At 43.7% G+C, this 21899-nt stretch overlaps 1 protein-coding gene across 1 annotated transcript in view; it reads left to right on the forward strand.

The window, feature by feature from the left end:
• The window catches only part of DSG2 (desmoglein 2), a gene marked incomplete at both ends in the record, with an annotated part of 39879 nt that extends 21306 nt beyond the window's left edge, over positions 1–18573 (forward strand). The window contains 9 exons of the mRNA XM_080919708.1: positions 1403–1540; positions 1632–1817; positions 5811–6076; positions 7694–7836; positions 8125–8352; positions 10348–10575; positions 12684–12805; positions 14554–14886; positions 17551–18573. Of these exons, the coding sequence (XP_080775834.1) occupies positions 1403–1540; positions 1632–1817; positions 5811–6076; positions 7694–7836; positions 8125–8352; positions 10348–10575; positions 12684–12805; positions 14554–14886; positions 17551–18573 (2667 nt within the window). The remainder of the gene's footprint in view (positions 1–1402; positions 1541–1631; positions 1818–5810; positions 6077–7693; positions 7837–8124; positions 8353–10347; positions 10576–12683; positions 12806–14553; positions 14887–17550) is intronic.
• Positions 18574–21899: the final 3326 nt, after the last annotated feature.

The following is a 21899-nucleotide window of genomic DNA, read 5'->3' on the forward strand; positions in this document are numbered from 1 at the left end:
AAAAATGAAAAAGAAAATTTGAGTCGTTTCCTAGGAAGATTATTCTCTCAAACATTTTATTTTGATTTCAAATATTTTTTTTTATGTATATTGGTCTTTTGCTTGCATGTGTGTCTGGCACCACACCTGTAGAGGTCAGGAGAGGGTGTCAGACCCCCTGGGACAGCAGTTACAAAGCAGCTGTGAACTCTTCTCTGGGTGCTGGGAACCAAACCAGGGTTCTCTGAGAAAGCTTCCAGTACTCCTAACCATTGAGCCATCTCTTCAACCCCTAATTCTGGTTTAATTAAAGGGGAAATCGATAACCATTGTGGGTGGTGCCATCCCTAGACTGGTACTTTTGGGTTCTATAAGAAAGCAAGCCAGGGGAAGCAAGCCAGTAAGTGACATCCCTCCATGGCCTCTGCATCAGCTCCTGCTTCCTGGCCTGCTTGGGTTCTGGTCCTGACTTCCTTTGGTGATGAACAACGATATGGAAGTATAAGCTGAATAAACCCTTTCCTCCCCAACTTGCCTCTTGGTCTTGATGTTTGTGCAGGAATAGAAACCCTGACTAAGACACCTGGAGTATCTTGTAAACAAAATAATCCACACTGAAACCCTGAGAGGCAAATCCAGCCCTTATTCCTATCTTACACTTGAGTAAACTGAGGCTCAAAGATTAAGTGACTGTCCAGCCAGGAGCTTCAAAGACACAGCTCCTCTCCATCCATTGAGTGATTCTGTCCCACCCGGGACCCTCCCTCACTGATGTGACTACTGAGTCCCTTAAGCCTCAGCACACTCAATGTAGCTCTAGTCAGGAGGCCACATATACAAAATGGGTCCCATTTTCTGCTTTATGCTTCATGCTATGCTGTGGTTCTTATGTTTTCTAGTATAGCTAAGGACGACCAGGAACCCCTGTCCCTCCTTCCTCCTCCTCCAGAAAAGGGTACACAATTTTTGGTTTGAGATTTTTTTTAAATGTTTTGAATGGCATTTTTGGCATCTCGGTGCATCTGTTGGACATGTTTCTAGTCTGGAGCCCAGCCAAGTCTTCCTGACTTAACTTAAATAACAAGTATAAGAGAAAAACAGAAGCAGCTACACACCTCCAGGACAGAGCAGACTGCAGCACGAACAGTCCACCTTTGTTTGAAAAACTCATCTCCTGGTGACGTAGTTGAGGGCTGTCTGAATCTCTCTGCTCTTTTTCTGCCCCTCCATAAAAGCTCTGATTGTATGTAAATTATAAATAGCATCTCCACTGCAGTAGACAATGTCTACAGAAGTTACTTATGAATGAACTAGACGGCAGTCCATCTCCTAAAGATAAAGTGAACCAAAACCAGAACTGCGTCTTCTGGAGCTATTAACAACCACCTTGGATGGGTCTTCTTCATTTTCCCTTGTTCTTCAGGAACACAGCAGCTATTCCTTGACAGTGGAAGCGAGAGATGGTAACGGGCAGATAACAGACAAACCAGTGCAACAGGCTCAAGTTCAGATTCGTATTTTGGATGTCAATGACAATATACCTGTGGTGGAACATGAAATGGTAACTCCGTTTTATAGTAAACTTACTATTTCTTGAATCTCAACTAAAAATACATCCTTGCACTAATAAAAGCTGTGTTTGTGTTCTGCAGTACGAGGGGATAGTGGAAGAAAACCGGGTCAATGTAGAAGTCATGCGGATCAAAGTGACTGACGCAGATGAAGTAGGCTCCGATAACTGGCTAGCTAACTTTACGTTTGCATCAGGAAATGAAGGGGGCTATTTCCACATTGAGACTGACACGCAGACGAATGAAGGGATCGTGACCCTTGTCAAGGTAAGCTGTGAGTGTCCGCCGCCAGCGTGGGACTGTGGCTATAGGAGAGACTAACATGTTTTGAGTCCCATCCTCTCTGGTGCTTCACAAGGATATCAACCGGTAACAGAGTTGCTCAGAATCAGAAACATCTTTCCTGGTGCAAGTCACAGTGAAAGAAGAAGTCACGCTGTAGTTCAGAGCCAGATCAGGAACTCAGATCTCTGGCACACAACCTTGCATAGTACACTTTGAGGCAGCATAAGCTTGATGGGCCAGGGTTCAATTACTTCAGAGAAAACTTTACTATGATTTTACTGCCAAGTATTGTAAGGACTGCAGCTTGAAAGAAAGTAACCTGCTCTTCCTGTGCTTTCTGGTTATCAATGAACGCAAAATTGAAATAAGTAGTCATTCTGATCATCAGGGAATAGCTCAGTGATAGATGGCTTGCCTAGCGTGTGTGTGGCTCTAGGTTCAATTCCCCAGAACTAAATAAGTTAAAATTTGGTTGGATATAGTGACGTGAACCTATAATCCCAGCACTTGAAGGGGAAACTGTTAAAAATTCAAGGACAATCTAGGCTATATTCTAAGTTCCAGGTCAGCCTGGGTTATAAAGTGAGGCCCTGACTTTGAAAGAAAAAAACAAAGAAAGAAAATGTGGATACATCCACCTCTCAAAACCTCCACAGAACTTTTTAAACAAATATTCTAAAATGGATTTGTCTATGTAACAAAATAAGGAGTAGCATTAATATATTGTCATTAACTATTAGACTTAACCCGTTTCTAAAATAAAAAGTAACAACTTTTAAATAATATTTCCTTAAGCTGCAGATAAAAATTAATTGCCGAATTGTGTCTCTCAACTTATATGTATGTTTACTCGTATGAATATATATTATAGAAAATATATGGTGTGTGTGTATATATATATACATATATATATTAGGTAAATCTGAACGTATGATGTGAGATGAATGTGTTAATAGAAAAGCTAACTTGAGGTTTCAGTCTCCTCTTAATAATAAGCTATGATATGCATTTAAACAACCTTAAAAGCAGAGATAAAAACTTCACCCTGTGTTTAAAGGGAGGACAGGTTTTTATGATTTGAAGAAATTAGTAATGGCACCAGAGACCAAACAAACTCATTGTATAGAAATAAACACACCTTCAAACCATCAGTTTTAGGTCCCACCAGTGGCAAAACCCAATGTACACACAAGCCCATGGACAACCATGTTTCAGCAGGAGCGGATGAATTATATACACACAACCCCAGGTGGGAAGACAGAATTCTCATACACATGGAAAGAAACAGTGGATAAATGACAGACAGACAACGCATCTACAAAAAAGGGATACAGTTACTTGAACCAAGAGAGATGTAGATGAAAGAGACCAAAATTGGCTGGAGATGCACAGTAGGCAGACTGCTTGCCTGGCATGCAGGCTCTGGCCATGTGGTCAGTGCTACCAGCACCATAGCAACCAGGCACAGCGCGGAGGCACGAGAAGGAGAATCAAGAAGTTGAAGGTGGTCCTTGGCTACACAGTCAGTGTGAAGCTAGCCTGTGGTACGTGAGATTCTGTCTCAAAGGCCAAAATGTTTTAAGTAAAATTATTATAGAAAAGCAATAGATTGAAAAACTGCAAATGTGATGTCTCGGATATTGTAGTGAACCTTGGAGTTGGCTCAGACACCCCAAATTCAAGTTCTCAACCCAAAGATTCATTTGCTCCAGAGGGACAAAGGACAGGGAATAAGAAACAAGGACAGGAGACAGGAATAGGGAGAAGAGGATAGAACAAGAGAGAGAGGGCAGGATATTTGCCATAGAAGACAAAGGACTGCCTCTGGACAGAGGAGACAGGCATGGCCCATAGGCAAATGTCGTTTTATAAAGGTTAAAGGGGAAATCCCATGTTAGGATTTTCATCTTAACCTCCACATTAGGTGTTTAATTTTAATGGATTGTTAATTGAGTTGATGGTGGTTTTTGATTGCTGGGCATATTTTGATAGCTAGACATTGGTAGTCAGCTTTAGAAGGAAGAAATGGAAATTTCCAAGTAAAGGAATGGACTTTGGGAGCTGGTGTTTGGTTAGGGCAGAGACAAGAGACTGTGGAACACATTTTACATATCAAAGCAGACCTGGAGTTCAGGTTCTCCCAGCATCCCTCAGTTCCTACCTGATTTACCCTGCCCTCAACCTAGGACTTTCCAGTCTTGTGTCTGGGCTCCCTTTCACCAGAGGCTCCTCCCTATGTAATCCAGACATGTTGGCCTCTTACGAGTGGCTTTCTTCTTATTCTTCTCCTCTTCTTTCTCCTCTTACTCCTCCTCTTCCTTCTCCTTCTCTTCCCCTGCCTCCTCCTCTGCCTCCTCCTTTTCCTCTTCCTCCTCCTCCTCCTCCTCTTTCTTCTCCTCCTCTCCCTCCTCATTTTCTTTCTCCTCTTCTTCCTCCTCCTCCTCCTTTTCCTTCTCCTCCTCCTCTTCTTTTCCCCATGGCTTGCTTAGTCTACTTTCTTATAGAACCCAGGACCACCAGCCCAGGAATGTCCCCACCCACCGTGGATTGGGTCCCTCCCATCAATCACTAATGAAGAAAGGCTCTTCAGGCTTTCTGTAACCCAGTCTTATGGAGGCGTTTTCTTAATTGAAGTTCTCACCTCTCAGATGACTTTAACTTGTATCAAGTTGACCTAAACTCTCCAGCCCAGATACCATGTACCACATCTCCCCATTTATTAAAAAGAAACTCATGGAATGTTACTGAATATTAATTTTCATTAAATGCCCATTAATTTCTTCTTTGGGGGGAAAAACACTTTTGCTTGTTAAAAATAAATATGCTTCTAAAAGTAACTGTGACCTTTACCAAAATAAACTGAAAGTCCTTGCTTGTTGGGCATGGTAGCTCAGACCAGTTAAGGTCAGGAGGAGAGGCAGATCACAAAATGTTCAAAGCTGGTGCATCGTACAGAGTTCCAGGCCAAGAAAGATCTTCATCTTTTTGTCCCTAAGTTAGTAATAATTGTAAGAGCCAGAGGTGGTCCATGACTCAAGGAATGTGTTTCTTTGCACACATGAACTAGCAGAGACTGAGACAGCTTGTGCAAGACCTGTACAGGCTGAAGCCAAGGGGAACGTGGTACAATGTCCGACCCCTCACTGATGGCTGCTGGACAGGGGAACCCAGTTTTCTTTAATGGTGCGACACCTGGCTTATTGACCATGGCCTCATGGCCTCATGGCCAAGAATAACTGGAGAGCAAAAACAGGCTCAGTGGGTTGAGAGAGAGAAAGAACAGAGCTGAGTAAGAAGAAAGTGGGCATGCGTCCGGGAGGAGTTAAGAGATGGGGTTGAAGTTGACCAAAAAATAAAAAATAATAAGAGTGTGTAAGTGTGTGTGTGTGTGTGTGTGTGTGTGTGTGTATGTGTTGTATATGTGTGTGTGTATGTGTGTGATTGTGTGTGTGTGTGTTGTGTATGTGTGTGTGTATGTGTGTGTGATTGTGTGTATGTGTATGTGTGTGTGTGTGTGTGTGTGTATGTGTTGTATATGTGTGTGTGATTGTGTGTGTGTGTGTTGTGTATGTGTGTGTGTATGTGTGTGTGATTGTGTGTGTGTGTATGTGTGTGTGTGATTGTGTGTGTGTATGTGTGTGTGTGATTGTGTGTGTGTGTATGTGTGTGTGTGATTGTGTGTGTGTGTATGTGTGTGTGTGATTGTGTGTGTGTGTATGTGTGTGTGATTGTGTGTGTGTGTATGTGTGTGTGATTGTGTGTGTGTGTATGTGTGTGTGTATGTGTGTGTGATTGTGTGTGTGTGTATGTGTGTGTGTGTGTGTGATTGTGTGTGTGTGTATGTGTGTGTGATTGTGTGTGTGTGTATGTGTGTGTGATTGTGTGTGTGTGTATGTGTGTGTGTGATTGTGTGTGTGTGTGTATGTGCTCATGTGCTCTGGTTCCCCTGCACTAACTCTGGCTTTGTCTCTCCAGGAAGTGGACTATGAAGAAATGAAGAAACTGGACTTGAGCATCCTCGTCACTAACAAAGCAGCTTTCCACAAGTCCATTAGGAGCAAGTACAAGGCCACGCCCATCCCCATCACTGTCAAGGTGAAGAACGTGGTGGAAGGCATTCATTTCAAGAGCAGCGTAGTTTCCGTCCGAGCCAGTGAGGCGATGGACAGATCCAGCCTCAGCCGGTCCATTGGAAAATTTCCAGTGTTTGATGAAGACACTGGACAAGCAGCTAAAGTAACGTAAGACGTGGTTGTGAGTCTATCTCCAGCTTTTAATTACCTCACGTGCCTGTTTTCTGAAATGCCTATTTTTAGGAATGAAATCTAATCAGCTCATTCCTTCAAACCCCAGAATTACTTTGCCAAAGGTCCGAGAAATCAGCTCCTCAAAACTGAGCTTGTCATTGAAGGGGGGAGAGGGTGTCCATCCTGGTAGCCATCCCTCAGCCCCTCAGCCCCTGTGTGGAGGTGGAGGCTACGCTGGTCCCCTCTAAGTCAACTCTAGTAGAGAAGACTGAAAACCATCTCAGAAAATAACTGTAAATTTCCCCTTTCCCAGCACACTATCGAGTGAGGAAGTAGTAGGTAAGGTCAGCTATGTGCTAAGGGTACTGTCTTCTACCTATAATCCAGTACCGTAGAGGAGGCAAAGGAATTCTGAGATTCTGGCCAACTGAGCCACAGTGAGACCCTGTCTCAAATCAGTGAATGAAGAGAAAGTCTTGCTACAAATGCCATGTTACAAACACATGTCTTAATACTGTTTCACATGTCCCAATATGGGAGAAGCATTTTATATACAAATATATGTTGTATATTTTATATCTTTATTTAAGCTGTTTTATTTAGTTCAAGAAGGGGTGAGCTTTTTTGCGTACGCACTTGACCGAATGTCTGCACATCACATGCATTCACAAGCCCACAGAGATGAAAAGAGGGTACAGGACTCCCCGAACCTAGAGTTGCAGGCAGTTCTGAGCCAACCTATGGGTGCTCCCCTAGATCACTGAGCACTCTTAACCACTGAGCCATCTTTCTAGCAAGCTTTACACACCTATGAGCTTAGGTCTGTGTTGATCACAACAGCCGTTGCTTGAAAGATGTGTTAAGAACTGAGTGGATGTTGTCACTGTGCTAAAAGGGCTTCACTGTGTCCAGTCTGTAGTGACAGTGTACACCAGCATACTTCCAAAACCTCAAAGTAAAACTCTGTCTTGGCGCTAGGGCCCCACCCTGGAAAGAACTCTGTACAAAGCTGCTGTTCATGTAGTTGTTAGGGTTGGGTTTTTTGGCAGCTGAGACACAGCTTTGGGGGACTTTCTGTTCAGTGGCAGATATGTCTTCATGCTCATCTGTTTTTATGCCTATATCCCTCGTGCTGGCGCCCCGTAAAACACCTCATCTAAAACTGGGGCCCACTGTGGCAGGAAGGGAAAGCCAAGGAAAGCTCCCCGACTGTTCCCATTTCCGATGGACACATTAGTGAAATCTATCAGCCATAGACTAGATAACCCTTTCCCAATTTAATATTAATAAGCATCTTCCACTGTTGCCTGAAATCTCCTTGTGATCATCTTTACTGATGCTGCCTGTGGGGGCCAAGCTGCGCCTCCCACGTGCGTGGTCTCAATTCCTTCCATTTAAGCCAACCACTAATTCTTAAAGTTGTTTTCACATACTGACAATATCTCAATAGACTATATAGCATAAGCCCGCCTCGCCTGCCATGTGACATTCAAACCCAGGGTGTGTAACAATGTCATATGTACTGGGATAAAGTTAAGTTTGAAAGAGGTACAGATGTTAGTCCCAATATATCCAGAATTAAAAGTGAATTTGGTGTTTGTTTTGTAACAGATATGTAAAAGTCCAAGATGCTGACAACTGGGTCTCTGTGAACTCCACCACTTCGGAGATCAAGCTTGTAAAGATTCCTGACTTTGAATCTAGATATGTCCAAAATGGCACCTACACTGTGAAGGTTGTGGCTATATCCAAAGGTATGTTTAATAAACAGATTTTTTTCCTGTGGTTCAATGCATTTAGACTTTATCTTTCACCACCAGAAGTGTTTGTTCTGACGGTGTATAAATGGCTCATTTCATCAGAGGGCCTGCACAGTTTGCTTACTCAGTGACTTCGCACAGACAGGAGCCTGAAAGCCAACTATAGGAGGTCTCCTCGGTGCTTAGCACCTGCTCCCTATCTGATTGGCTTCGGTACTGAAACTGTGTCCATGGTCAGGGATACACTCAGAAAGTCTGACCTCTCTCCTGCTTGGTTTCAAGATCATCCTCAAAAAACCATCACTGGCACCGTCATTATCACTGTTGAGGACATCAATGACAATTGTCCCATACTGGTGGACTCCGTACGGAGCGTCTGTGAGGATGAACCATACGTGAATGTCACTGCAGAGGATTTGGATGGGCCCCAGAACAGTGGGCCGTTCAGCTTCTCCATCATTGACCAGCCTCCTGGAACGGCACAAAAGTGGAAAATAATGCACCAAGAAAGTAAGCACATCAGCATCTGAGCAGTAAGCGTGATTGATAACTAAGAGTTTATGACGTAGGTTGTTTCTTGGCTCAAATTTTATTACTAGTATAACTTACAGTATATTCTGAGGCCAGGCACAGTGGCACACTATAAAGAATCCTAGTGCTTGGGAGCAGATCCTTGAGAACTCTGTGAGTTCAAGGCCAGATTAGTCTACATCAAAAGTTCCAGCCCCACCAGAGCGCCACAGTGAGACCCTGTATCAAAAATAGTAGTCATGATGATCACGTAGACCATGTGTCTTCTCTCAAATTATACTTCAGAGCATCCCCAATGTGGTCTTTAAGAGGGAAATAAAATGAGTCTGAATTCAAAACCTCCAGTGCTACTTGAGCTCCTCAAGCCAACATGTGCAAAGTAAAGATAGTCTGGCTTGTCTTTAAAAATGTGGAGTTTCCTCCAAGTATCCTTTCAAGTGTTTCTGTCTTAACAAGCTAAAGAAACTGGAACTTTGTTGTGTACAACAGATATAGCTTGTGAAGTGTGTTCTAATCAAAATCACATTTATTGAGCATGTACTATGTGCCACGCCCTCTGCATGCATTATCTCATTTAATCCTTGCTCAGTAACATTGTTTCCTGATGGTGTTAGGATGCTGGCCTAACTAGGATGCAGCAACTTGTCGAAGGACACAAACCTAGTTTGTGGTGGAGACAGTCTGGCAAAGAGTCTGACACGCATGTTAACCTGATGCTAGGACACACGGTCAAATGCCTGTATCTTGCACATAGTCCTCCTCTTGATGTGATCTTTTGGGTGTCCTTGGGACAGTCGCAAATGCAGAAAACTCTGCCCAGAAGACTCTTTAGCAAGCAGTGTTCATTTCAGAAAGGTTTATAACACAATGATCAGCCACTGTCTATAGCTTACCTTAAAATAATTCAGGGAAAGGCTTTGTTTGGTTTCTCTGCCATTTGTTTGGTTTGGTTTGGTTTTTTATTTGTTGTTGTTTGTTTGTGTACTACACACACACACAAATGGGCCTGGCAATCCTAGTACGTAGGAGGCAAATGTGAGAGGATTGTTTTGAGATTAGCCTTGAGTATACATCAAGTTTCAGACACCCTGACCTCCATTTCAAGGCCCTGGCCCAAAGAATTAATGTCAGCAGGACAGCCAGTGGGTAAAGAGTTCCAGGAGCTACCTCTAACCTCCACATGCTGGCCATGGTACAGGAACACACAGATAGAACCACATCTACAGTAAATAAACAAATGTAACCCTCATTGTTTTGGGGGGTTTCCGCTGTTGGTTCTATTTGCTTCATTTCTGAGACAGGATCTTGCTCTGCTGCCTGAGCTGGCCTCAAGTCTGCTGTTGTCCTCCCTCGGCTTCCGGGTGCTAACATCTGTCACTTACTTTGCCTTACTTGGTGTGTCTCCCACTGTATTAAAAGGCTTGTTTAAGTAACATGAAATGCCATTACCAAACTTCTTAACAACAGAAACAAAACAGTAGGTATGTGGAGAGAAGGTGTTGTCAAAAAAGAAAAGGCCAAGATAAAAATCAGACAGGCTTATCCTGAAAAATATCAAAACTGGGGGTGACATCAGACTGTTTCTGCTACATCTCAAACTGCTTTGATAGCTTCTTTCTTCATAGTCGGTTATATAAGTGCCACTGAATGAAAGTGTTATTCACAGAAATGTCATCTCGTGTATTGTCGCATTCCTGTATATGCCCACTGACCGGAGCGTGTGGTGGCTGTTCCTAGCATTTGGTGGACCACACGCATTAGCTAACCTAATCATCATGTGCCCAACCCTGACGCTCTGCTGGTTAAACTTTTGAAATCTGTGGGCACATTTTTGGTGAACTCAGAGAAGGGGCGCTGGGAGGAGCTGGGGAGAAAAACAGCTTCCACCTGGGTCCGAGTTAGGACCCTTTTCCTGATTCATCCCTCCCTTCAACAGCCTCCCATTTTCATTCTCTTTCGTCTGGTCTCCGGCAGGTACCAGTGTGCTGTTGCAGCAAAGCGAGCGGAAGCTCGGGAGAAGTGAGATTCCCTTCCTCATTTCCGACAGCCAGGGCCTCAGCTGCTCGGAGAAGCAGGTCCTTCAGCTCACCGTGTGCAAGTGTCTGAAGGGCGGTGGCTGTGCGGCTGGGCTCTATGACAGTTACGTGGGGTTGGGCCCCGCCGCCATCGCGCTCATGATTCTGGCGCTCCTGCTCCTGCTCCGTAAGTCTTCAGAGCCTGTGTTCCCAGTGCCTTGACTGGTGTTACTAAGTCTTCAGAAAGAACTTGCCACACGCATGTGCCACGTAGGTGTAAGGTTGTTTTTACAGTTTATCCCAATCCAAGAGTGATTTGCACACTCAGCTCACTGCGTCTCCTCTGCCCCCACTCTTTGCTGCTCGACTTGCCTCTGGCCAGCACTGCAGTCAGCCCTTCACTAAGCACCGGGGTATGCCTTCACACTAACAAGCTGTGTCCTGCCAGTCCTGCCTTCCCTCCATTCCGCCAAAGACCCGGCATCCCCTGCAGTTACACTGTACTTGAACTTGGGCAGAGTACCACTTCTAAGACTGCCCAAGCTGTCTCCATGGAAGAGGAGATGTGAATAGGTGCCCTGTTCAGTGCACAGAACTCAACAGTTTACAAGGGACCTCTGGCTCCCAGCTCTGTTTGCTTGGGTGGCTTGACTTACCGTGGAGTCGGATACGCATCTTTTATCCAGAGTTCCATGCCCTGACTTCCCATCCCAGCTTCCCTGAAGGCTAACCTGGCACTAAGCCCTTGACACTTGATTACTGTCGATTTTTAACGACAGTTCTTAGGAGCTGGGTGTGTGGCCCCATTGGAAGAGTGTTTATGTGTCAAGCCTGCGCTCAGCCTCCAGTTACATAACAAGAGATGTGATGGTACAGCTCATTCGGAAACTCAGGAAGTGAGGGAAGAAGGGTCTGGAGTTCAGGATTTTTCTCAGTTACATACTGAGTTCAAGGCCAGCCCGGGCTATATAATACTTTACCTGATAAATTAATTAATTAATAGGTAAATAAATAAATAAATGCAGGCAAAGAAAAGAAAATGGTACTCACTAAGTCAAAGGTGAAATGAAGTACCAGAGATAACATACTGTTGTTGTAAATATTAAAAAGTGATAACCTTTTATTCCACACTAGTGCTGGCAAGTGTAAGGCAATATGGCACTGTGGGACATCTTTATCCTAGCGGCCCCACACCTCCTCTAAGTACTCAGAGACCCCGGCTTCTTTTGACCTAGGTGTGATCCACTCTGCCCGAGCCTGCTTCAGTCCCGGTGGTCCACAACCAACTTCCTCTTGGTGTGTTGTTACCAAGCTTTGCACACACACATCCCAACTCCATGGTGGGCTTTGTGTGTTCCGCCCACTACACCCTCTATAAATTCAATTAACCAGCCACATCAAAGAACACACCAAAAATACTCTGATCCAACTGGTATGATATTATTTGCCTACCTAGATAAGTCAAATGATCCTGTACAGTTCCATCCCTTATAAAATATTCTTAACATTATCCTATAGAGGTGCACCAAGAGAAACATTCATATCTGCTTCCATGTTGCCTCCTCCCGAATTTCCAGCTTTCTGCTCCTCTTCTGCTTTACCAGAACTTTGTTCCCGCCCACTCTCTACTGTCCAGTCATTTATCACCTTGACATCAACCTACACAGTACATTAGCCTTGATGGACTAGAATATGCTCATTTTTATTCTGGTTTTTGTTCTCCCAGGTGTGTGTGTGTGTGTGTGCGCGCGCACGTGCACACACACTAGAGCATACACACAGGCACACACAAATGCTTGTTTCATTTGGATGGGGCTTTAGAGACAAGATTTCACTCTGTAGCTCCAGCTGGCCTCAAACTCACAACAATCCCCCTGTTTCAGCTTCCCAAGCATGGAAGAATTGCTAAGTACTGGGGGGAATCAAAGGCACGTGCCACCATTCCTGTATTCTTGTATTCCTGGCTGCTTTTGACCACTCTGATACTAATCTTTTAGACAGTAGACTTCCAAAAGAAATGTTGGGGACGGTGATTCGAATGATCTCATCCAGTTGCCAGAGATAGGCTCTCTGTAATGAGGAAGAGCTTTGAGTCAGAGGACTCTGCCTGCCTCTGGGCTTTGGTGTAATTCAACCGAAGCAAGGCTGGAAAGGTTGGATCAGAGTGGAAAAGACAGAACACGAAAAAATGAAGCTTCAAATGTGTGAAGAGTGGCATGTGAGAAGTCAGGTATGAATCCTAAGTGGTGTGGGTTTAGCTGGTGAGTGTCTCTCACTCCACTTTGCTTTGAGCAGTGGTACCGCTCCTGTTGTTGATATGCCACTGTGGAGAGGGCGCCAAAGGCTTCACCCCCATTCCTGGGACCATAGAGATGCTGCATGCTTGGAACAATGAAGGGGCACCACCCGAAGACAAGGTCAGTTCATCAGACAGCAATGCAGTCTGCTACTGGTCTGATCTTACTGTGGAACAAGGGGAGTTTGGACAGTCTCACTCTGTAACTCAGACTAGCCTCAAACTCAGAGTTATACTCCTGCCGTGGACTCCCGAGTGTGGGGATTACAGGTGTGAACCTCCAGCTTCTTTTATGAGTCCAAAGGTGTCTTACTTAGAGGGTGTCAGCAACAGTTAGCAACCACTTGCTTGCTGATGAGGAAAAAGCCCTGTGTCCTCAAAGGTCACAGGAGCCTGTGTTGATGTTGTGGTGTGGCCTGAAGACAGATCTCGTGCACCTGTATTTCCAGCAGTAGCCATCAATGCCTTTCTTAAGCAGCAGGTTCGAGCGATGGCCTAGTCTCTTATTTGCCAGAGCAGAGTAGAAAGGCTTTGACTGTACTGGGGTCGGTGGAGTGCTAATGAGAATGCAGACCACAAGTCAGCAGGTGATCCAAACTATGCAGAGCAAAGCACGGGGAATACGCCCCATTATTAGGTGGTCCTTTCAGTGCCAGGCTTGGATCCACTTCCGTTCCCAGTATATTCAGCTGACAGAGGCAAACTCCAACTCCCAAGGTGTGCCCAAATCCCTTTCTCTATTGCTTAATAGTTAGGTCCCCTGTCTCTCCATTATGTCTTGACCCTAGGTCTTTCCTCTTCATCTGCCACAAGCTTCATTTCCTGTAGGATATACGTATCAAACCCCAGTGTCAGGAAGCCTGTGTGTCAAATCGAATTAAGGAAGGAAAGGCTTATTGCTTGAAAGATACAATCCATCATGACAAGGAAGGCTTGGTAGCTTAAGTGTGAAGAAGCTGGTCACTTTGCATTTGCAGTCTGAAAGCAGGGAGCGGTGTCAGGCTATAAAACCCCAAGGTCTGCCTGCAGTGATCCAGTTCCTTTAGTGAAGCTCCACCTCCCAATGGTTCCACAATCTTCCAAAGCATCCCACTGACTGAGGACTAAGAAGTCAAACATATGAGCCAACGGGGGCATCTCATATTCAAACTGCAACACAACCCTATAACCCCAGTAGCTGGGAGACTAATGGAAAAACAGTCACAAATTTAAGACCAGTCTAGACTACACAGTGAGATTTTCTCTCAAACAACTAGACAGATAAAAATAGCTGAGTGAATGTGAGTGGTCCTGGATCGATCAGCATGGAGATCAATGACCCTACTCTACCTCCTTCCTGGTCTTCCACAGGTGGTTTTCATCCCAGACACTAGCTCCTGTCCTCATGCTAGAACAAGTAGCTGAGACATCATGAAGTGCTCTATTGGCACATTTTCTGCAAGCTGTACATAGAGTTTCTTGGTCCTCTTTGGTCGAATGGCTGGAGACTCTCATCTCGTAGCGATGGGTGATCGGAAATAGACTCTTTAGTTTCCATGGTTTTGTGTCCAGCTGAAATATCAGAGTTTTGTAACTGTCACACAAAGCCCTAAAGAGGAGGTGGGTGCCATTGGTTCTGGTTAAGACAGTAAACCAAGGCCACATAAGAAATATGGGCTTTGTGTCCTCCTCTGGTTGTAGTCAACTGTAAAGCAGGAAGAAGAAGTCCTTTACAAGGCTCAGTTGATGTGTCCCACCCCACTCCTGGCTGTTTTCCTAATTTGCTCAGAAGAAAATAGCTGACCTCTCTTTCACTTAGCGCACATCCTCCTGCCAAGTCCGCTAACCCTTCGTCCTTCAGATTCATTCTTAGGCTGTGTTCACCCCTAGGTGGTGCCATCGCTTCTGGTGACTGATCATGCGGAGAGCTCAGCAGTGAAAGGCAGCGTAGGAGGTTCGGTAGTCAAGGAAGGCATGGTGAAAGGCAGTAGCTCAGCTTCCGTCACCAAAGGGCAGCATGAGCTGTCTGAGGTTGATGCAAGGTGGGAAGAACACAGAAGCCTCCTCACTATGGGGACCACTCACCATGTAGGCACAGCAGGAACCATTGCTGCTCATGAAACCATAAGGACAACAAGAGCCACAGGGGCTTCCAGAGACATGAGTGGGGCTCGAGGAGCCATTGCCATGAATGAGGAATTCTTAAGAAGTTACTTCACAGAGGTAAGCGCTGGTTCTAATGCATGGTGAGGAGAGAGATGTTTATGTCAAAATGGGAGATTCTGCATTACTAAGTGGGCTTTTGTGAGGGATATACTTAGTGGAAAACTTTTATGGGTTTTTGGTGGTTTTTTGGGTTTGTTTGTTTGTTTGTTTGTTTTGATTTGTTTTTTGGGTTTTTTTTTTTTTTTTTTGGTTTTGAGTTACGCTTGAAAGAGAGTTGGAACCCATTGAAATAGCCAATGGTAGCTAAGTTACTCCTTGGTAACAAATGGTCCCACAACCTGCTTAGTTCTTTTTCTTCATGTTTTTTCCTGTCACTTTGTTCCTGATATGCTCTATGGCATTTTCATTGTAAGATTGAGCCAGGGGAGCTGCTATCCTGGGGCACAGGAGAAATGACTAGCACGACCAGGCGTTGGTCCAGTGGACCTGCTGGGATAAAAACCTGACAAATGTATCTTTTTTCCTTTGTTTTTAAGATTTATTTATTTTATATGAGCACACAGTAGCTGTCTTCAGACACACCAGAAGAGGGCATCAGATCCCATTACATATGGCTGTGAGCCACCATGTGGAGGCTGGGAATTGAACTCAGGACCTTTGGAAAAGCAGTTGGTGCTCTAACCACTGAGCCACCTCTCCAGCCCTGACAAACCCATCTTAGAAAGAGATTTATTTGGACTCATGGTTTAAGAAGTTAATGACGAGTCATCATGGTCCAGAAGGCACAGAAATGAACTCATGAGACTGGTCAAATTATGTCCTCACGCAGGAAGCATAGAGAGATGAATGCTGGTTCTCACCTCGTTCTCTTCTGCTTTCCTTTTTGTTTGGTTTGGAGCCCCAACCCTCGGAATGGTGCCACCCACATTTATGATGGTGTCTCTGCCCTCCCCGTTCAAACTTCTCTGAAGACTGCCTCATAGACAGGCCTATCGGTGTGCTGCCAAGGTAGTTGGAATCCAGAAAGTCAGTAATGAAGATTAACTGTCACAGGCTCTTTCAGACGCTGCCACCTTCATAACTGTATTTCTTGGGTCAAAGAAAGTCATGTGACTATGATAAGTAACCATGGGTCAGAAATGCAGCCCCTTTGCAGAAGCAGGTGCCCGAGGATAAACACAGGAGGGAAGACAGAGATCATTGTATAACACCCCAGCTAATAAATCCACTTACATTTCTGTTTGCGGTGGTTGGGGGGTTGAATTTTATTCATTTTATGTGTATGGGTGTTTTGCCTGCATGTGTGTCTGAATGTTGTGTGTATGCAATTCCAGTAGTGGCCATAAGAGGGGGGTCAGAACCCTCGAACTGGAGGTATATGTAGTTGTGTGTTGCTGTGTGGTTGCTGGGAATCAAACCTGGGTCTTCAGAAAGAATAGCAAGTGCTCACAAGCACTAAACCATATTTCTATCTCCACATTTTTGTAATTTATATGATAAATTTGTGTCTCTGAAGGGAATTCACACACACATACACACACACTCGAATCCATGAAAAAGTTACACAAAAGATGATCATATGTTATCACCTGAGATTAGCAATTGAAAACGGAACTAGAGATAAGTGTTTTACTTAGACAAAATTTACCCCAGAATAGTTTCATTAGGAGACAGAACCAAAAGTATCTATTTTATTTCACACTGGAAACAACTTAATTCATGCAAAATGTAACTCTCCTGCATGTGTCAGTGCTTTACAGGAACCCAAGGCCTTAAAGCCAAACCTGCTAGGGAAATGGACAAATCTGCAGTTATAGTCAGACACTGAAGGAGCAGACGGGGAGTCAGCAAGGCTGCAAGGGATACGGTAGCCTTGTCAGCTGGCTCGATCTAGTTGACATGGTAGGACACTGGGTACCACAACAATTTAAATAGATCTGGTAGCATTACAGGGGTAACTTCAGCTCAATAAAAGACCTTAAAATTCCATGTTCAGTCTCCAACCCCACACACCTCAGATAAAGAGAACAGGAATTTCAAAGCTATCATAAGACTGCCCGAAGAATCAATGGCTGGAAGTGACACATATCTGTAACCATAGAACATGAGAGTCTGAAGCAAGAAGAAAATCCAGGAGTTCAAGGTCATCCTCAGCTGCATATAGAACTTGAGGCCAGCCTTGGGTACATAAAATCCTGTCTCAAAGAGAGTAGAAGTTTTCAAGTATATCCATTGTGTACATGGATTTTCGACAACTACCATTTGGCATTATTTCCATTTGTCTTTTCCAATCTGTGACTCATTTACATAAACACATGTATGTGCCTACAAATTCACTAGGCATATTTTCTACTGTACACAGTACATCTAACAAAATAAGAATCTTAAACTTGGTACAATGTACATTTCGGTTTAGACACTGATGGCAGTCTAGTAAAGCAATTGTTTTTTCTATACACTGTCTAATTGAGTTACTCAAACACTATTCACCTTTAATCTGAGGTTGTACTCCATCCTTTTCTCATATTTCATATTAATATTTTGTGGGATGGCACACATGAAGCCAGCCATGATGTCAGATGGCTTCATTGTGTTTCTCATATTTTCTTGTAATTAGACTCATTTTTTTTTTAGTTTTTGCATTATATCAATAAATATCAAGCCTGTTTTTAAGTGTGTTTGTGCTGGTAATGATCTGTCTCCATTCTTATTTTCTTTTAGAAAGCAGCCTCCTATGCTGGCGAAGATGAATTTCACATGGCCAAAGACTGCCTTCTAGTCTACTCTCAGGAAGACACGGACTCTCTCCAAGGCTCCATTGGCTGTTGCAGTTTTATCGAGGGAGAGTGTGATGATCTGTTCTTAGATGACCTGGGGCTTAAATTCAAGACCCTAGCTGAAGTCTGCCTAGGTCGAAAGATCAATATGGATGTGGACATTGAACAGAGGCAAAAGCCAGTCAGAGAAGCGAGTGGGAATGTGACTTCCGGCTCACACTACGAGCAAGTGACAGCCAGCTCAGAGAGCACATACTCCTCTAACAGTGGCTTCCAAGCCCCCAGACCTGCGCATGAAGCACACACAGGAAAAGTCACCCAGGAAATTGTCACTGAAAGCTCTGTGTCCTCCAGGCAGAGTCAGAAGGTGGTACCGCCACCTGATGCTGTGGCTTCTGGTAATATTATAGTGACGGAAACTTCCTATGCCACAGGTTCGGCGGTGCCACCCAGCACTGTGATCCTGGCTCCTAGACAGCCACAGAGCCTCATTGTGACAGAGAGGGTGTACGCTCCAGCGTCCACCTTGGTGGATCAGCACTATGCCAAGGAAGAAAATGTCCTTGTTACCGAGCGAGTAATTCAGCCCAATGGAAGCATCCCTAAGCCCCTAGAGGTCACCCCGCATCTAAGTGACGCACAGTACGTTATGGTGAGGGAAAGAGAGAGCATCCTTGCTCCAAGCTCAGGCATGCAGCCCACTCTGGCAGTGCCCAGCGTGGCAGCAGGAGGACAGAATGTCACTGTGACAGAAAGAATACTGACTCCTGCTTCCACACTGCTGTCCAGTTACCAGGTTCCCAGTGAAGCCTCCATCAAGGCTAGGAAGACAGTGCTTTCTAGCGTGGGAGGCATGGGCCCTCTGCCCAGCTTAGATTTAGAGGAATCTGGTCATCCCAACTCTACTGTAACCACATCTTCCACCAGAATCACCAAGCATAGCACCGTGCAACACGCTTACTCCTAAAGAGAAGCCAGCCGCAGCCTGATCCGGAGCTTAACCAGCTTCCACCGGATGTGTGTTTCCATGCCCCTAATGTTATATGAGCCACACACAGACTTGCACGTTGGAAAAACTCATTGGCATGCCAACGACACAGTGTCTCAGGTAGCGCTGTGCTTCAGAAATGCTCTGTAATTATTGGGGGATGGAGTTAAGACACTAGTTCCTAAGTGCCTTTTAGTGTATTCTGCAAGCAATACTCACAAACAGGACACGTAAAATTGGCTTCCAAGAACTTTCCAAATGAAAGCACGGTTTCGAATTCATCTGGTCCAGAAAGATGGCTCTCTGCACAGTGCATTGGTAATCGGCAATTACACCCCTTATAGAACTACACAGGTTATAGGTACCAAATAGCACATCCAGCCAGAGACATCTCCACTCTGGGCCTTCAACTTCAGTTTCTGGTTCACCTTAACACTGAAATCCTGAATGTATAAGAGGCCAGAAAAAAAGCAAGAAAGAAAATGCTGGAGCCCTTTTTAATTGTGTAAAGCTGATGGAATTTTAGAACATCAGCAGAATAAGGATATGTATTGTGTATTTCTCTGCACATAACATGTCCTGTGAGCTTTAAAAATGACTTCATATTTCTCTTTATTTATTGGAGGTCATGAAAATGTTGAGTATTTCAAATTAGTTTCATAATCCGTGATGGTTAAGTGTGGTTCTTAGTCCAGAACTCAAGAAGCAGGCAAATCTCTCTGGGTTCTAGGACAACCTGGTCTATATAAAGAGTTCTAGGACAGCCAGGGATGCTACACAGAGAAACTCTGTTTCAAAAAGCAAACAGCAACAAAAACAATGCTAGTAACAATCCAGGATAAAATTCATAGTTAACTTTTCTGTGATGTATAGTAGTCTACAAAGAAAAACCTCATCATGGATTTGTTTCCTAGCTACAGTTAGTGCACTGAGGGCTGGACAAATTACCAAGCGGTTAAGAGCACCTCACTGCTCTTGCAGAGAAGCCCTATTTCAGTTTCTGATGTCCACGTACTATGGCTCACAGCCACCTCTAATTCCAACTCAGGGATGCCTTCTAATGGACTCCAAAGACAGTGCACCCACGCAGTTGAGTGTGGTTAGTAAGCCATATCCCCTCTTGCCATTGAACCCCTTATATTCTCAGTGCCGCTCACAGGGCCCAAGCCAGCAACTATGGGTCAAGATAAGTTCCACAAGGCACTCTTTTACAATTAGCCAAATACCAAGAAGACTCCATAGTTCTGTAATTCTGAATTATGAACTTTACCACCTTGATATCTAAAAGCAATTGGCTGGACATGACTTGATTGATATACCTGAAGTAAGTATTTTATCATAAAAACCCTTGAGTGATTGACCCAATTTCATTCAGCTTCCTTGCCTTGTTTCTTTAAGGAAATTGTTGTTTAGATTCTATGGAACATCAGTGGAAAGTATTATATAATAAAACTTTGCTTCTAAAAATTAATGTCTCAAAACCTTTGTATATATCAGTCATAATTTATATCCCTGTTTCTCACCCAAAAAAAATGTTGAAAACAATCAAATTTCTGGATATTTTGCTAGGAAAATGAAATTCTATCTACACTTGTATTTTTATAGACTTTTTAAAAACATTGTTTACATGAATTGTGTTGTAAAAAAAAAAGTTATACCATGCATTCTGACCAATGCATAAAGTGGTTTTATGCATGGTCTACTATGTGGGGCAGAGATAACCTTATTCCTCCGATCTGGAATTGTTTGCTTTCCACAAAGTAAGCTTTGTGGGAATGTTGCTTTCATTTTCATTGTGGCTGATGTTATTTTACCAAGTGTGCAACAGGAATTATACGACTGTGTGAAGTTATGGATACATCCCATGTGCTAAAGACAACACCTAAAACTCAATTTTGAACGTCCTCTGTGGGTGGGCTTGAGGCTCCACTTGTCTTTTGTACAGAAATAATCTTCCTTGTTCCCTAAACAATGATTTGCATTTGTTTTTACATTTGTTCCTTGAAAGGATTGCATTTGTGTGTATAAAATATTTTAATAAAAAGGCCACCTTCTTTCAGAGTGATCTCTCTCTATGTCTTCCTACAGATACAAGGTATGTTACTGTGTGCTAAAAAGAACTTCCTGGAGGCCGATGTTTCTTGTCCTTTGTTAGTTAATATGACCTGCTTTGCTAGCCCAGACTGCCTCTTGAAGGGACATTGCTAATCTTCCTAAGAAGGGCAGTTACATTGAATATTGCATAGTCTTTTACTGTGCATCCAGTGGTTTTAAAGCTGTTCTCTTGACATGGGATGGAATTCTATCCCAATCAACCCAGGATTAACTAAAAATGTGGTAAATTAGACATGGAGTTAATATGCCCGGCCCACCTAATGTTGTGATACAGTTCTGAGCAAATGCACCCTGCAGTTGAACCATCATAAGTTTGTGACTGGTTATATTATTTATCTGAAATTACACTTTAAGCAAGTACTATGGTTGTACTTCTGTGGTTAGTAGGTAGCTTTATTCTTAAGGAACTGAAGGTCACCCTGACCAAAAAGAAACTACAGGGATCTCTTATAATTTAACAGAGAATACAGCTCCCCTATCTGACCCAAAGAAAGGACGCTTCTCTACAATGTTTCAAGAGAACCGCTTTACTTGCTTGTTATTTTTTACAACAAAGATATGAGTCACTGCAGCAGAAGAAGAAAGAAACCATTATTCTGGTCTGGGACTCTAGGAAAGTACATATTAATGAGAGGAAAAATAAGACTGATATCGTGTCACAGGAAAAAACTTTAGAATTGAGCAAATAGGAAAAATGTTTAGAATTTAGGTTTGTACTTTTCAGAGCAAAGCCCTAAATACATTTAACAAACCACTTGTTCAAAGAATAGCCCATAGCATGGGGAGAGCCTAGCCTTGATCCAGACAGAGTTCAGAGAATTCCAGGCAACATAGGCCAACAGGATTTCCTTGCTTACAGGTCTACATGAGTGGGATACCTTGTGATTGGCTGAAGTTAAAAAGGAAAAGAAAAGTGAGGTTTCTTTGTTTTTACCTAGTATCCAAATGGCAGTTCAGTATGTAAGAACTCAATTTATGGATGCTCCCTGTGGCCAAAGTTAGTCTAACTGTATAACGACTTTGGCTGGCACAAAAGAAGAGCCATGTAGATTTCTGGCACGGAAGATAAATCAGAAGGCCACTGGGACAGATGTGGAAGAAGGAAAGTCTGTCCAAAGGTTGGTGGAATCCATTCCTCCTCCACCAACAGGAGTGATGGGTCTTATTCTGCTCTTCTTGAGGTGTGGGGG

The sequence above is a fragment of the Micromys minutus genome (genome assembly GCF_963924665.1).
Source record: "Micromys minutus genome assembly, chromosome: 8".
Classification (NCBI taxonomy): domain Eukaryota; kingdom Metazoa; phylum Chordata; class Mammalia; order Rodentia; family Muridae; genus Micromys; species Micromys minutus.